Below are 18,420 nucleotides of genomic sequence, written 5' to 3' on the forward strand. Positions count from 1 at the left end.
GCGCTAAGTGTCAAACTCATCCTCCAAATGAGCACTGCTCACTAGATACTCAGAGCCAAGCCACCTCCTCCATTAATTCCTGATTCTGGAGGACACGGGAACACAGTGTTACATTGTCGTTAGGCAGGGAGAAGTTTCCACCAGTGTTAGTAGGGTATGTGAGAGGTGAATGGAGAGACTGAAGAATTAGAGATAGGATTAGTGTGAAAGAGAGATAAAGAGAAGGAAAGAGACACCTTTCATTTTGTGTCCTGTGCCCTCTCCTACACTGTTCATATGGCATAAAATGACCTTATAAATCAGAGTCGCGGACACGGGAAAGTGTGAGTACTGTAAGTCGGGAATCAATTTTCATTAATAATACAGAACATACCCAGATCCTACCAAAGATCTTTCGGAGCCAACGAGCCAAGGAGAGCAGCAGAACATGAATACACATCACTTTCCTGCTCATTGAGCCATCTCTCCACCACAATGGAGAGGCTCCAACACACATGTCTGCAAATGAGACTGTATCACCAAATAACCCACTGCACAGTAAACAAGCTCAATGTACTACTCACATCCAGTCTGAAAGGGGCTATCAGATTTAACATATAGCTAATTGAATGTCACAGGCAGTTGTGCTATAGTGCTCAGGGCCAGTTTGTAAGAATATGACACATCTAGGTAATTGATTGGCGAAATTAGGGTATGGATTGCACTTTAGTCCAGCCTTTTAGCGATTTCACCAGTATTAATGCTTCGGTGAGTCTCAATGCGAGTGTAATGATTTCCACTGTTTTACGGCATGAGGTGTATTGCAGCCTGGGTTAACCTTTATCTATGACTGTTTTATCAGCCCAACCTCAATCTGAACGGCCGCACAGCAGATGAAGATCCATCTCATGCATAGTATCGGCAAAAAATATAATGACAGTCAATCATGTCATAATGGTAAAAGGGATGTCATAATGGAAAGGGAAAAAAATACAGTTTTATGTTTATTTCCATTCAAGAATTTTCAAGGGTTCAGATTTAATACATGTTCCAGGTTCAATACAAGCTCAATTGATTGCTTTTGTTGCAAAATGTTGATTACCACAAAAAAAAAAAAAAAAAAAATTTTTTTACTCCTCCCTCATTTATTTAAAAAACAGTAAAAATCATTGCAATGGAAGTGAATGGGGCCAGTCCATAAACATTAAAGTACATACTGTTTCAAAAGTATAGCCACAAGACGTAAACATTTTCCATGTTAACATGATTTTAGTGTAATGAAATTGCTTACTAACCTAACTGGTGTAATTTTTAGTCAAAATTACAACTTTGTTGCCATGACACCATAACACCGGTAAACCTTGTAATCTGGTAAAAGCCTTATCGCTGGTGAATCCTTGATTTTATCACAATAAAATCATATTAACATGTTCAGAGTTTATTACTTTGAATATTTTCTAAACGTATTTTAGCGTGTCTGCACTGGCCCCATTCACTTCCATTTGTAAGTGCCTTACTGTAACCGCAATGATTGTTTTATAAAAAAAATAAAAAATAAAAGAAGGACAAGATGAAATTATTGTTATTATTGTTGTGGAAATTATCATTATGCCACAAATGCTGTTAATTGAGTTTAATGTATTGAACCTGTAACATTCATCTAAGAACAGTGTTTTATAATAGAAAACTGAGCGTGTGACTTTTTTTAAAATGTTGATTAGTATAATGTGATACTTGAGTCATAACTGGAAAATGAATGAGAAACATTTAAAAAATGTGATGTTAATATGTGTTTCTTTTAAAAGCCTTATGCAATCCAAAATTAAAAGGTCATGTTTAATGCATTGGGGAGTGTGGTTTGGTAAGCATCTCCAAAGGCCAACCAATTCCTTTCATCACAATGATCGTTAAAGGCCTATTCAAATAGATGGTGCACTGCAGCATAATTGAGAAATTTGAGTGTCCTTTTCCATGCACATTGTGGTATATATCAGTGATCACTGTAAATAACAACTAGCAAAATACCAAAGCAGAGAGCTTTTTAAACACTTCCATCATATTTGGAATTGGTGATCAGAGTGAAGACCAGACTGAGCGATTCCTGGCTAACCCTCCTCCACTACTTAATGACTGCCAGTGATTTAATGCCTGCCAAACTACACAGAATTAATGATCGGCCCTTTCTGCTGATGAATTGTAATTTATATTTAACATAACTGTTCTAATGACTGAACTAATGACTTCAAAGCTATCTCGGACATTTTCTCACATAGGACGTGACTTGCATCCCAATGAGCTGAAGGAAGTGCTGTAAGCAGCACACTGATGAGCTCTCCATCTGCAGAGCACATAAATCTGCCTAATAGGGAGCACCCTCTTTGATTATTTTACATTTAATACTTAGGACAAATGAAATGAGAAGGTAGCGCTGAGCGTTTGCTCTAATTTTTTAAAATATGGATCGCTTTGTAAAAGATAAGCAGGCCCTCTCGTCTCTTCATTCATGCTTTAAATGTTATCTGAGATTGACAGCACAAGTTTTTTGGAATTGTTCATTATAAGGTTATAATAATAACTTTATGAGGCCTTATCTTTTGTTTGATTATATTCATGAAATTCAAGTTGGTGGTTTTAATAACTGAGAACATTGGCGGTGTTTTCCCTTTCTAATTTCCAAAGACAAATCTAATCAAATTTCAAAAATAATATATACATGAGATTTCAAGTATTGTGAGAATAACTGAATAATTTAAAAGGTATGTGCCTCACACACACATCACCGTTAAATATAAAGAACACCTTTTATTTGGTTAAGTGAGTTAAAAAATGTAGTTAATAATAAAATTGGAAAGCCACATAAATTCAGGAGAAAGACGATATTCCTGCATAAAAATAGGGGAAGGGGACATTAATGCAAGAGGAACTTCTTACTTTTAAACTTTTTAACCTATAAGGAGAGCAAAAAGCTAACAGTATAATTCAAAATCTTAATGTTCAGACTACAGTTCTAAGGCCAAATAATATATAAATACTTCTATGGCCAAAGAGAGCATAAAAACTGTCCAACTGGTCATGTATTTGAGTAAATTTATTTTTCAGCAGTTTCAGAGCACATTTTGATCTGATATATGTGTTAAAGTCTGTAATAAACACAAAAAGAAAGTGCAAAAGTCACTCTTTTGCAAATTGCCCAAAGACAAATATGTATGTATTTCATGCTTCTTGCTGGCTTTTTTGTGGGATTGTTAAAAAATATTTCAAATTGTCTTTTGGGGCTATTTTGCTAAATGTGGTTTAAATGTGACATGGTAGTTTTTAGTGTTGTGAGAAACAGCGTTTCGGAAAATCCCCATACCCTGCTCAACCCTGTCTTTACGCACACTTACACACACACATAGCACTCTCTCAAGCTCTGGTGCCTCTGCATATTTTATAACCACTTTTGTACAGAAAATTCTGGCTTTGAATCAAATGTCAAATCATGTGAAATTTTTTGCCCCGCTGTGTCATTTTTTATGACCAGGAAAGCGCAGAGACATTTCCATGCCATCTCCTGAAGGTGACTTTCCTCTCCACTATGCCTTGATAAGAAGGCCCAAATTTTCACATTAGCTCCATCCTCCCCTCCTGCCTAACGCTGTCATTTGTCAATGTGGGTGCTGCACATTTTTCTCGACAGCTTGGCACAGGCAGCTCTGATCGAACTAAAGCAAGTTTACCATGATAGCACGGGCTTGCGCCCCAGAGGGGATGTCTTTGCGGTTCACCAGGCGTTGTCGATATGAACCACTCCATACTTGAGTCTCACCAAAGGCATTCTTCTCCTTTTGATTTCACAGATGTACTCCTAACCCAAACTGCAGTTTAATGATGTTTTCACGCTTATATTTAGACTCTTTCATTTGTAGTTCAGTGGCATACCATAAAATACCAACTAGGGGGCCGTAATGGCAGACCTTCTTGAGATTTGCAATGTATTGTTAGACTCAATGTTGATTGTGTAAAGAAGCATGAAGAGGCAGGAATATTAATCCTGGTTAGAAAATGCAGGCCGTCAGACTGAAGAAGTTGGAAACATGCTGATTGTGAGAGGCTATCACATTTCTGTGGTTACGTTGATGTCGAAGTGGGTGTTTGAAACCTAAAAGTATTAAAAATGAAATGTCATGTATTTCATATGGAAGGGTCAAAAAGTGTAATTTCTGCTTCTCTGGGCTTTTGGTTTGGCTGTTTTCTACCTTCAGAATGTCATTTTCTCAAAGCAAAGCCTTTTGAATGTTCCTCTTGGCAACAATAAAACTGAGCTTTGCTCTTTTTCGGCCCCTGCCACCCCTTATCCTAATCATTTCTAACCCCTGTGCTCACGTAAAAAACATTAGTTCTTTTCAGGTTTAACAAATGTCCTCTAGAATTATAACTAGAGTATGCATCGGCAGTCCCACTGTGGGAGAGCACATTCCCTTGAATCAGATATTCCATGCATCTTCAATTTCTAACACGGCTTGGCCTCTGGACAAATTAGTCTTACTTCTGCAAGGCCTGATTGAAAGGTTGTCCTTAGTCAATAGACGAGTCTTTATGTGACAGACAACAGGCAGGTGAAGGGAGAAGGGGGTGGGGAGGTGGGGGGTGGAAATCATGTGGTTCAGCAGTCCGGACCCATGCAATTAATCATTCACTCTTCGATGGTCAGAGAGAGGAGGGAGAATGACGGAATAGCTTAGGTTCAATCTGTCCTCATTTGCGCCATAATGGCCTCATCAATGACAAGGGGCATGTGTCTGTATTTGGAGTAGTACCTGTTTCTTTTACCTCTCCATTCCTCCCATCCTGACTCTGCATCCTCTCTGTACTCTCGTTGGAGGTTTGTACAGACGTTAAGCTTCTCTCCATTTGTTGAAAACCTTTTTTCACTCTCAAATGCCAAGCGCTAGTGTAGTCTTTTTTTTATCTCTTTCTAATAAGACGCAAACCATATGGACGGGATATTGTGTGGCAGATCATGTTATTTCTCTGTTTATCCTCGCTGGGTTTATTTGAAATAGCAGAGTAGCATCTGATTGTGGCTTTGTGCTGTACCTGAACTCTCGGCGCTAAGCAAAACAAAGGCAAACATTTCCTTCCCACTTGCATGAATTCCATTACACTGCAACAAGTGGAGGAGTCTGAGCACTCATAATGAAATTAAGCCCCATCTTGAGGCACTTTGCTCATTTATTTTAACTCAAGGGCCTGATGCGGGACTGCCTGTAAACTTACAGTTGCTCGGATGGACGCTTGCAACGCAAATTCACTATTGTACTTCAAGAGCGGAAATAATTTCCCATGGAACCATGGCAACATCTACAAGTGTCCTCACATCAAAAGACAGCAAGGGAACTGTAGAACACGTCAGTGTTGTGGAGTAACTAACAAGTATTGATGCTACTAACCTAACTATATTTTTTCAGTTGCATGACAGTAGTTCAGCTATTCACTAAAGCGTTTCCAGTAACAAGCTACTTTTTCCAAAGAGTAGCAGTGCCACATCACACATTTGTGTCACACTGATCCGCTCATGCAGCAATGTAGCTTTGCGAAGCAATAATCAAACATGCTCACCTAAACATACCTTTCTCATACAATATGTAATGTCTAAAACATAAGTAGTGAATTGGTTTGTTTTGACAGTTCCTAGTGAATCAGTTAATAGAAACGATTCACAGATTAACTTGTATGTAGCGTTGGAAGTAGGGTTGCCAACTGTCCTGTAAATGCTTAGTGTCCAGTATTTTAGGGGGACAACCCCCCTCCCCCAATACTCCACACACCCCAACTGTCAGATTGAGAGGATAACACTAAAGAAAATTATATTTTTTTTATATTTGCCAATGTGAAGAATCTTTAGTGTACTCACTTACCCCTACTTCAATAAACACACAAACACACACACACACACACACACACACGAGCACCTGTCCATGTTGATTAAGAGTACTGGCATGGTACAAGACCGTGGGAAACGTCACCCCTACAGAAGGTGCCAATACCACATCACTCCCAACCTTTTTCTTTGAGGAGAGTAAAAGGTTCTTAATGGCTGCAAGTGAGAAACATGGGGCCCACGCACACACGTATATTGCATTTACACATTCTCATCTATGTTATTAGCAGATGTTTTTTCTTTTTTTACCAAAGTGATTTAGAATAAAGTAGAATAAAGTTCAAAGTACCCGAGAGGTTTCACGATGAAAAGCAATGCTCTTCCTTGAGCATGTCATCTCAAATAACAGTGTCTGTGCCCCCCGATTTCTCACTTGTGTTAGTGTATGACACTAAGTCAGATGCCGGGAGCACTTTAGCCATTTCCCTCCTTCTCCCTGCATCCACCAAAACAACTGTTCTCTTATTTCAAAATGCCATGCCTCTGAAAACTCAGCCATCTTTGAGTGAAGTATCCACAGACCCTCTACAAGTCCCCCTAATTAGGGCCTAAAGAAAGCCTAAGAGCACTCAAGACCCCACTGTCGAGCTTTTTATGACTGTGGGAAACCTTTCTTGACATGGTCGGAAAAAGTAAAAGTAGCTAAAAAGAAAAAGTGTTTCTGTGCAATCTAAAGGCTAACCGTTATGAGCAATTAACAGCTGCCCAATTCTATTGACTCCTGCATCAATAGAGCCTTAAATAAAATCATAAAGTTACACAGTCAAGCTTTACAGCATGGTAGTTGTCAGGATCCAGCACTGATTTAATTTTGTTTCAGCTTGGATGCACTTTTCTCGGGAGACACTATGGATGCGGTCCTCCTCCTACAGTGGTTGATTTTTCTTAACACATTTTTGATTTATGTTCAGCTATAAGGCAACACAGGCAGAATAACTTAATATTGCCTGCAATGAAGACAAAGGAATTAAAACGACACAAGGTGATCTTCAATTATCACGAGTGGCTTTAACCAGGGCCAGTCATGCCGTGCTTTTATTTGCTGAGATCCCACGCTGCAGCAGTACGCAACCTTCTGCAGTGCCAGATAAAGGGAAGACTGACAGTCTTGGGCTAACTTTATGTAAGATAGTATTTCTCCGGTGGGCTCATGTTGAAAGACCCTTGCTCCAATGTTTTACCTTCCTTTCTATGGCAAGGCTTAAAGGGATATTTCACCCTAAAATGAAAATTCTCTCATCATTTACTCATCATGTTCAGTGGCATAACTACAGGGAGGTCAGGGTGGGCAGCCACCCTAGGGCCTGGGGTGAAAGGGGACCCATGATGGTCGATCCAAAGATAATCAAATAAATGATGGGACAACCACCCCCCCCCCGGAAGAAAAAAGGTTGCCTGAATTCCAAAAGACCCAAGTTACGCCACTGCTCATGTTGTTCCAAACCCATATGATTTTTTTTCTTCTTCGTGGAACACAAAAGGAGATGTTTGATAGAATCTTTTTTTTTTTTTTTTTTTTTTACATACATTGAGAGTGAATTGTGCTTAAGGCTCATATTTTCCCTAACATCTCGTTATGTGTCCAACGGAAGAAATAAAATCAAGTATGCAACAACATGAGGGGAAGTGAATGATTACAGACCTTTCATTTTTTGGGGTGAACTATCTCTTTAAATCAAGCCAGAGAATGGCCAGTATTAACAGGTGTGGTCTATCCACCTGACACTGAAGGTCATTGCTCTTAGCAGGGAACACGTCAGTTTTAAGCCGACTTAACATTACTGCAACGTGCAATCCAGTTCCAGCTTGTTCAAATTACGATTGCATGAATGAAATCTATATGAGATTATTTTGACTATATGGGCTTCTAATCCTGGAAACCGAATGGCTGAAATATGAATGAGCAAGACATGCACTAACACATCAAACACAAGCTGTAAATAGTTCACCCTAAAATGGAAGTAAGTACATGATGACAGAATTTTCTTTTTTTGGGTGAACTATCCCTTTAATAGTCAGGCTGTATACATGCCTTCCCTATTTATTTTCCTATTCTCAGTGTGGTGAACATTTTCATTCTGTTCTTTGCTTACATTACCACATATCCTAACTTTGGAGGACACTCCCACAGGACAACATGGGGTTACAGACAGGAGTAAGTCCTTCCTAGCCAAATTGCATTTTCGTTTAGTAATGGTTTGGTATTACAGGCTTTTACCAGGGCGTTCCTCCCTTAGAGCTTCATCTATTTACATCTCCATAGTGCATAAGAGAAAAGCAATGCAACCTCTGAGCCACAGTGGCCTTGACAAGAGGATCACTTTCTGGTGCGGATTTGGTCAATGGCTCACAAGGGTGATTCCTTCACCCTGTGTGTAATTTTCTGTGTGTGTATGTGTAGAATAACAATAATTTTCCATTCCATTTAGTTCGTTTTCTTCTTTCCCGCACTCGTAATAAAGCATCCACCAGAGATCTACGCCAATATCAATATTCGGATATCATTTAAAGTTCCACAAGAATGCTAGAGGGATTCGTTTTTCACTGATTTGTGCAATTTTATTGCACCCTTCAAGAAATGGACCTCGGCTGAGGAAGTTTCCATTGTTGGAATTATGAATTTAATCACATACATGGTAAACTGAATGATCATAACTGTTTTCCTTGTTTGTTTACCAGAATGTTTAGATTGAATTTGCTGGCCAGGAGTTAAAAGCAAGGCCAATATTTGGCCCAATACTGTGTCAGCATGGGTTGCGATCAGCGCAAATGTTTTCGCAACGTTTGGTTAAATGTGGATGCACTCTAAAACCTAAAGAGCCTTTTAGAGGGTTCACTCTAAAAATGTCATTAAACTTTTCATAAGGAGGAACACCCCTAACCTACGCTGTAAAACTGAGCTGGCATAGTCGGCAAGATTCAGCAGTTTCTCCTCACCAGGCAGGAACCATTAAAGTCCTTAATTGAGAAATTCCAGACCTGCTTTATTTTTCCAGGAGGTGGAGATGTGTATGTGTGTGATACAGGGTGGGGTGGATTGATTGCAAGATTAGGTCTGCTAAGTGGCGCTAATCAGAACTGTGGCCGGTTTGACAGGAAACAGAGAGGTCTGTCGTCAATAACTACAAATGTGCACATCATTGATGAAATCATACTTTTAAAGCATATTACACATTTCTATGAACACAAACCACAAATTTTTTTCTGTGGTTATTCAAAAAGAAGTTCACCCAAAAGTGAAAATTCTGTCTGCATTTTATTTTATTTTTTTCCAAACCTGACTTTCTTTCTTCCATAGAACACAAAAGGAGATGTTTGGCAGTATGTTAGTCTCAGTCACCATTCACATTCATTGGATATTTTTTCCATACAATGAAAGTGAATGGTGACTGAGGCTAACATTCTGATAACAGAATTTCATTTTGGGGGTAACTATCCCTTTAAAGGAATAGTTCACCTAAAAATAAAAATTCTCTCATCATTTACTCACCCTAATGCCATCCCAGATGTGTATGAATTTATTTCATCTGCTGAACTCAAATGAAGATTTTTAGAAGAATATTTCAGCTCTTTTGGTCTATACAATGCAAGTGAATGGGTGCCAAAGTTTTGAAGCTCCAAAAATCACATAAATCAGCATAAAAGTAATCCCGAAGACTCCAATGGTTTAATCAATGTCTTCAGAAACGATATCATTGGTGTGGGTGAGAAACAGATCACTTTCACATTCTTCTTCTTTTGTTTTTGTTGATATATATTCTTCATGCATACCACCCCCTGCTGGGCAGGGAGAATAATTTCTAGCAAAAAACAACATAAATATTGATCTGTTTCTCACCCACACCTATCATATCAATTCTAAAGATATGGATTAAAACACTGGAGTCATATGGATTACTTTTATGATGCTTTTATGTGCTTTTTGGAGCGTCAAAATTTTGGCACCCACTCACTTGCATTGTATGGACCTCCAGAGCTGAAATATTCTTCTAAAAATCTTAATTTGTGTTCTGCAGAAGAAATTCATACACATCTGGGATGGCAAGTGATGAGAGAATTTGAATTTTTTGGGTGAACTATCCCTTTAACATATTGTGAAATGAGGTAAATGCCGTTTTTAAATTTTTTATATGTGCATCTCTTTTTCCCTAGCACTCTCAATAACAACAACATCACCCTTATCCCGCTGTCAAGTTTCAACCACATGCCAAAGCTGCGGACACTGTGAGTAATAAGAACATTCTTTTCCATTGCATGCTTTTACAGTACTTCATAATACATAAGGGGATTGTCAAAAGAGGTTAGCCCACCATTTTTCACATGGACTTACACACTCAGACATTCACACATCCACATTCAGTGACGTTAACGCTAAACCTTAAGTCTTATTGTGGGGATTTTCTCCTTCATGTGAGCCCCTTTCCAGGCTCTGTGTTGACGCAGTGCCAGTTTTAAAAGCAGCGGTCTGTTTGCGCAGCAGACAATGTCTTGGTTGAAGATGGAGTGATGGCTCTCTTACATATAGCCTGTGTCACTGTATAATGGTAGCCAGCTGGTAAGTAGATGTGCAGTGTGTAAACCTCACTCCCCTGGCCTCAAGAGGCGCACTAGCGACTGACGCTAGAGGCTGTGGCCTTTAGCCTCGTTAGCGCACCTGCCTCCCATGCCAGAGACGCCGGTTCGAATCCCGCTTGGAGCGGGTCGAGTATGACCAGTTACAGTGGTGCCGTGACCCCGATGGGAGTGAGGATTAGGGGAGTGAGTGTAACAGTAGCCTGCTTGTAGGTAGCTGTGCAGTATGTAAACCTCACTCCCCTGGCCTCAAGAGGCGCACTAGCATCTGATGCTAGAGGCTGTAGGTTAGCTGCGCTCTGTTTGCACTGTCGGACCAAAACCACAATTGATACAAATAATTACACAGCTCCTAAACCTCGCCTGAATGGCTCCCATCTGTGGCTGACCTATGGTATTAATACAAACTAAGAGATGCTTTTGTTATTATTTGAGTGTGGTCATTCTTGTCAGAACTTTGGGTCTAGCATAGGCCACATAAATAAAGAAAAATGGCAGCAGTTAAGACTAGTTATGCTTGATTTTAGAGTCTGGATTGTGGAAAGCCAAAAACAGCTTGATTTTTTGTTGAATCACAAGGGTTTGGGGTTATTGTGACCCTGTTGCAGATGTTAGGAGCTTCCTCCTCCAATCAGTCATTTGTCTTTCCATCTAATGCTCCTTTTTCTGTCATGGCTGCCAAGCGTTCTCCCTGGAGTCATGCATAGCACAAGCTCCACAGCCGAGCAGTCTGGTCTCCCTCCCATCAGTCAGCCCATCAGACAGTCCAGCCCCCTCATGTGGGATTGAATTTGCTGATGCTCGGATGGCCGAGTGCGTTGCTCCCTGGGCAGTATTGAATTATCCACAGCGAGACTCTCATTGCTACCCACTTCCTTTGGATTGAATTTTCTGTGTGTAATATCCCTGATATATCTGTATTGAATTTGTTGCTCATAGAAAAACAACTTATTAAATCAAATGTTTAGAGATGTCGGTAATCCATTTATTGTAGGAGTATGGGGGATGGTCCAGGTTCCTGATGAAATAGTCCAGTTTAACTCACCTTTCCTATCCCCTCCCCCGTTTTTTCTGAGTTTCTATCTTTGTGCATTCAATTAGATCAAATGATATCACCCCCATGGTGCTTGTCATTCAATAACTCAAATAAATGAAAAGCACAAAAAGACTCCCACAGCTAGACAAGTAGTAATTTTCTGTGCATCACGGTCGATAGGTGGTGTGTATGCGGGTGTGCCCCATTGTGCCCATCCACACCTGAGGCAGCCGTGACCCTTTTCCGCATGTCATCCATCTCTGTAATCCCACTCAACTGTAATTAATCCACAAAGACAGGGGGCCAGATACTGGATTTGTAATGGGAAAAGCTCTATTAAACCATCACTCCCTGCTGCAGTTGTCAATGAGCGTTTTTGTCGCCTTAACAGGATTTGGACTGTTATTTCATTTACAGACATCAGTGACCATATAGCTCCACCTTTTGATTTGATGACACTACTCTTCCTTTGAGCGGTGTCTCTCCTACCCTTCGTGTAATGGCCCTTGAGAGATTTATATTATGATGTGAAAGGTGTTATTGGGAATTGTGCCATATTCTTGAAGACCTTGATGAAATGAGGGTTAAAGCTCGAGGGAATTGTGATGGTTTACGATGGTCTCGGAGGTGGCGATGCTGTACAATAGAATGACACAGTATCGCTCATATTGCCACTTTAATTTAGATGTGTTATTCAGAGTCTGCATTACTAAAGTTTTATAGAGATTCTCTGTATGAATATTTACTTGATCTCGGCAGCTATTTCCTTCGCCCTATGCATTTAAATGGTACATGCCATATACATATATGACATATACACATATACAAACTGCCTCTGACCTTTATCAGATACTATTTCACTATCTGTCCCTCCTTATCTTTTCTACTTCTCTCTCCCTTGTCCAGTCGTCTGCACTCCAACAACCTGCACTGCGACTGCCACCTGTCCTGGCTCTCTGATTGGCTGCGGCAGAGAAGGGGGCTGGCTCCTTTCACGCAGTGCATGGCCCCCGCCCATATGAGAGGTCTCAATGTCCCTGATGTTCAGAAGAGAGAATTTGTCTGCACAGGTATGGAGCAGAATTGCCATTCAGTGCCATTCCGTTTCTCTCTATTGCTCTCTTATTTTCTCCAATGCTCTTTCTCACCCTCTTTCTTTGCTAAATAGCATTCTTTGTCAGTTTCTGTGCCTGTCTTGGTGAATGAAGAAATATGAAATAATTCAGCTCAAAATCAAAAGTAAAAAATAAGAAATAATAATTTGTATGATGAAAATGAGGACTGTTTTAGTTCCACTGAGAATTTTTGGCATTGTGACATTATTTCATGACAATTAAGCACTTTTTTCTTCAAGTTATCACTGGAATGGGAAAATATCAGTTTTTTAATACTGTAATACAGTTATGAAAATCATCCTCTCTGGATGCAATGGGCCTCATTCATGAAACACCAGCAGAATTCATTTAAATCATTAATTCAAGTAAATGCAACAATTTTCGCAAGAATATTTTTACAAATAATTTACACAGAAATGCGTTCTGCTCATGCTTCATGAATTAGGCCCAATAATTATTTTTTTTTAAAATTTAAATCAGCATAATTTAAAAATCAGTACACAAAATTCTACCATGATGTATACTTACAATTTCACTTTCTAAATACACTTTATATGTTAATAAAAATAACAATGAATCATTCCCCCTGACCGTAATAAGGGATTTTCCTACCATCAGAGCAATTCAAGCTTGAAGGACTGTACCACCTTTATGTTTTTACAATTCCCAGTCAGCAGGGGGCAGTAAGCGCAACTGCAGCTGTACAGGCAACAAACCACACTTCATGACAGCAGACAGTACAAGGTGAAGATGCATTTTTGCATTCAACCACAGCTGGACGGAACGCAAGTAAAAATGCAGGGGTCTCGAGATGTGTTTTCTATGTTTCAAACTATGTTTTACTTGGCACAGCACCCTAAAATGCTGTGTTTATGACACAACACAACCAAAATGTAAATACACGTGTACATAAAAAGCCCTTACAATATAAAACAAAGTCAATTACAGTACAATATGGAATGCTGTGGACTGTAGGCCAATAATGATGTACACCGATCAGCCACAACATTAAAACCACCTGCCTAATATTGTGTAGGTCCACCCCGTGCCGCCAAAACAGCACCAACCCGCGATGATATTCTTCTCACCACAATTGTACAGAGCAGTTATCTGAGTTACCGTTGAATTTGTCAGTTCAAACCAGTCCACAGAACTGTCGCTCACCGGATGTTTTTTGTTTTTTACATGTTTCGGAGTAAATTCTAGAGACTGTTGTGCGTGAAAATCCCAGGAGATCAACAGTTACAGGAATACTCAAACCAGCCCATCTGGCACCAACAATCATGCCACGCTCCAAATCACTGAGATCACATTTTTTTCCCCCATTCTGATGGTTGATGTGAACATTAACTGAAGCTCCTGACCAGTATCTGCATGATTTTATGCACTGCACTGCTGCCACACGATTGGCTGATTAGATAATTGCATGGATGATTGTTGGTGCCAGACGAGCTGGTTTGAATATTTCTGTAACTAATGATTTCCTGGGATTTTCACACACAACAGTGTCTAGGATTTCTATAATAGGCTGGTGGTTTTAATGTTGTGGCTGATCAGTGTATGTGATTAATTGCAATTAATTTGATTATATATAGATATATATTTTTATTGTTTATATTAATATATTGTTAATGTATAATTAACTGTGAAGTACATTTACATGTGCATAATTGTCATTAAAAGAATGTCATGTTGCAAAATATATGAATGGTCTTTCAAAAAGGCTCAATTTCCTTAATGCAAAATATAATTTCTTCTTTCGATTTTGGTGTGGAAGATGACCTGGACATTTCTTGACAGTTTTTATGAGAATTTTCAGTCTGCCGTGCCTCTATATTCTCAGATGTACTAATAATTAATGTGCCAATATTTGCTTTTTAAAACAAGTAAACACAGAGGGCCTTTTCATTTTGTTGTTTTATGTAGAAGCCCATTAAATACACTGCTTCTTAATGGATCTTTGAGTTTCATTGGTGAAAAAGTTCACATTCAGTTCTTGTTAATTAAGGCCCTTCTGCCTCCCCCTCTGATAAATCAACTGTTGAATGAATATACTGCCACACAAATACTAAACACGCTGCAAGAGAAAGCGTATCTTAATTAAGCTGCACATGCAGGAAGACAATAAAACAGCAGGGAGTCTGTTCTTGCTGATTATGTACTTATTAAAAACTATTTTCACCAGTCTTGAGTCATGCTGTTATTAGGACCCGAGTTAATTTTCATAGTCCTGAATGAAAGCTGCATAATACAGTAGTTATAAGGACTAAAGGATTATATTCAGTTCTTATTTGACTGAAAATGGTATCAAATCTATGTCAATGTTCCCCATATTCTCTAATTGCTTTCTTCCCTGGTAAAAAAAAATAAAAATAAATAAAAACTGCTTTTACGGGGTTGGGAGGGTTACTTTTGAAATGTATTCCACTTCAGATTACAGAATACATGCTGTAAAATGTCATTTGTAACGTATTTCATTAGATTACTCAAGGTCAGTAACGTATTCTAAATACTTTGGATTACTTCTTCAGCACTGGTAGATTTTTTTCACTTGTTTTGACTATAAAAACTCTGCCAGTACAGTAAGACAAAATACACATGTTAAAAATACATTCTCTGAAAAACCTAAATATCTTATGCAGTGTTGTTTCTAAAACAAGATCAATTTGATTTATCTTGTTTTAGAAACAACACTGCATAAGATATTTAGGTTTTTCAGGATTTTTAGATATTTTTACAGGAAAATAATACAAAAATTATTATCAAGAATACGATTTGTGCCCTAATATCAAAGTTCTTACTAGAAAAAAAGAAATTATGATCCAACGTGAATTTTCTTGATAAAAAATATGATTGTGCCTGGTAACATGTGCATGTAAAATGGCTAGAAATAGCATTTTAGCTTAGCGTAAAGCTGACAATTTGCACAAGGTTTATTTCTATTTCTTCTGCTCCAAACTTACTTCAAACTTACTTCTCTGTCTGCTCGTATGAATGTAACGCAACATAAGAAAGTGTTTCACCGCTGTTCAAATGCACTTTGGATCGCATCATTTATATGTATAAATGTTTTCCATCTGAAATGACTAAATATTAAATGAAACAAATGACAATAAAATGCAAAGTAATCTCTTCAGTAATCAAAATACTTAAGTACTTTTGAATGTAACTGTATTCTAATTACTAATGATTGAAATTGTAACTGTAGTGGAATACAGTTACTTATATTTTGCATTTTAAATACGTATTCCCATTACTTGTATTTCGTTACTCCCCAACCCTGTGCTTAAACCAGCCTAAGCTGGTTTGCTGGCCTTAGAAGGTCTTAGCTGCTTTAAGCTCTCTAGCTGTCCCAGCGTGGCCAAGCTGACGAGTCCCCAAACCCTTCTACAATCATCAAACACACAAGCCAGACCAGGCTGGAAGACCAGCTAAGACCAGCAAACTAGCTTAAGTGTTTTTTTGTTTTTTTGTTCCATCAAATCTTTTGCTGCCTTTAGTCAATTTACCTCCTCATTTCCAGGTCCTGCTCAGACAGAGCCCAGGTCATGCGCCCCTCAGGCATCAATTTGTCCTGCCGCTTGCACCTGCAACAACAACATCATAGACTGCCGAAGAAAAGGCCTGACTGAGATTCCTGCCAACCTGCCTGAAGGAATTGTGGAAATGTATGGATTCCACTCCTCAAAATCACTCCCTCAAGCAATTTCCCCCTCTCTGTTTCTTTTCCGCTCTTTATTTGTGTAAAATCTGCCTGTGTGATAAGTACTTACTGCTGGTTTCCTCAGTGCAGTGATCTGACTTTTTCTTCTGCCATGTAACAAAGGCCATTAGCAGTGCAGTGGAGCAGCCTCATTAGCGACCATGTTAACGCTGTGCCGTGGTTTAAGATATATCTGAGTGCCGCTGGTCTAGCGATCTGTCTTCAGGGTTTAGGCAATTAGACAGCCAGACAATGGATCAGAATGAGGCAAGTTACATTGAGTCGGATCTAAAAATCCAGCAGTGTGTCCTAAGCTTATTCAGTTACAGATTCAGGCTTGCTCAACTGATGTCTTCTGTGATTTGATATGAAATACTTAAAACGACAATGCTACATAGTCTCACAACAAAATGTCAATCTAGCGAAATGGGCATTTTAACCACGTTTCAAAGGATTCCATAAAGCCTTGGTTATCTATGGATGATTTTGACGGCTGTGGCTTTTTATGTGATTTGGTTTCATTTTTTAAGTGCAAACCTCAGTTTGCATTGTAAAAAATATTTTGTCAGGTTAATTAGTAATGCTTTATGTGGTAACATCTGAATTATCTGCTTTTATTTAAGTCAAAAATATAATTTAATATGACTTAATCAACCTGATTACATCAGGTTACACCAAGAAAAGCAATTTTTAAGATTTAGATCATGCATAAATAGCTCTTTAAGGTAACAGTTGCACAGTTTAGCTTTTTACAGTGTGTAAACTTTTATTTATGAGTTTTGTTGCATTGTGTAATGTACAGTATGCTAGCTTACATATTGCTAAGGTTTATTTTAAGTAAATGTGAGTAAACAACAAATATACTAATATAATTCATACTGTAGGCACTTCAAATGTCTGACCTTATAATCGTTCGAGTTAGTTCTGTGTTACATGTTTACATTATAAACATTACAGAGTCCTCTGAAACAAGGTTAAAAAATCCATTGAGAGACGTTATGGTTGTGCATGGGAAAACAAATCTAGAATGACATTTCCATTGTGAATCTGGACTGGGACATTGTGTTTAATGATCATATAGCAATGCACCAACACACTCGTATCTATGCGTACTGTTACAAAGAAAACACTTGAGTTTGTGTATGTGCTTTGTGGGTATTGCCTCAGGCAGATTGAATGTTCTCTTGCATTGGAGAGCGTCCATATCGTCTTGGTCAGACTATTTGGTATCCATATTGATTCCGAGATCCTTGTTTGCACTAAAGGACAGGTAGGTAATTGCCCTGATATGTGCTGTTCCACTGCACTGTTGTTATGTCAATAGTGTATGACCTTTGCATAATAAATTTATATGCAGGCTAGGACACATTAGCTCAACCGAGTCCATGGTCAAAAACAAACTGGGCTAATGAAATGATGTATAACCTGGAGCATGCAGTAGGGTTGTGCTTATTTCTTAGGCAGAGTGCGGTCTGATCCCAGAGCCAAAACACAAATTGAACACTCAATGTACAGACTAGCCATAAACCATTGGTTTTCTGTGTAGCCCTCCTAAAGGAGCATTAACTTTCAGAGTATGCACATTACCTGCCAGGCCGTATCTCAGACAGGAATCTTTATTTTAAGTGTGCAGGTCTACTCTCAGCACAAAGATGAGTGTTTGTGCTTGTTAGAATGGATATACACAGAGACATGAAACTGCCAGATGATCTGTTGTGAGTGACATAAATCTGATATGCTTCATGTGCATTTGCAAAACACATACAGTAATATTAAATAGTTTTCTTTTCTGTGCTGTGCCATATTTGTTTTGTAATGTTATGTACATTAAAATGTAATGTACAATTACTAATGTAATGGAAAAGTCAGCATTGTGTAACAAAACATATCTGTCTGTTCCCATGCAGCCGTCTGGAGCAGAACATGATCAAGAATATCCCAGCTGGAGCGTTCTCCACCTACAAGAAACTGAAGAGAATGTAAGCATGAATTTCTGCACACAACATAAGCCTAGTGTGTTTTATACTTTTAGAATTTTCACCTTGTTTGTGAACTCTGTACTAGCTACAAGTGGTCTCCTGCCAAATAAGTA

At 38.8% G+C, this 18,420-nt stretch overlaps 1 protein-coding gene across 2 annotated transcripts in view; it reads left to right on the forward strand.

The window, feature by feature from the left end:
• Nucleotides 1–18,420, forward strand: part of LOC127418211 (slit homolog 3 protein-like) — a 235,366-nt gene that overhangs the window by 146,240 nt on the left and 70,706 nt on the right. For both annotated transcript variants that reach the window (XR_007893387.1, XM_051658665.1), the window contains exons 8-11: nucleotides 10,055–10,126; nucleotides 12,417–12,580; nucleotides 16,149–16,293; nucleotides 18,236–18,307. Coding sequence is in view for 1 of the 2 variants with exons in the window: in XM_051658665.1 (XP_051514625.1) it covers nucleotides 10,055–10,126; nucleotides 12,417–12,580; nucleotides 16,149–16,293; nucleotides 18,236–18,307 (453 nt within the window). In the remaining variant the exon portion in view is untranslated. The remainder of the gene's footprint in view (nucleotides 1–10,054; nucleotides 10,127–12,416; nucleotides 12,581–16,148; nucleotides 16,294–18,235; nucleotides 18,308–18,420) is intronic.

This window comes from Myxocyprinus asiaticus, chromosome 27 (assembly GCF_019703515.2).
Source record: "Myxocyprinus asiaticus isolate MX2 ecotype Aquarium Trade chromosome 27, UBuf_Myxa_2, whole genome shotgun sequence".
Taxonomy (NCBI): Eukaryota; Metazoa; Chordata; class Actinopteri; order Cypriniformes; family Catostomidae; genus Myxocyprinus; species Myxocyprinus asiaticus.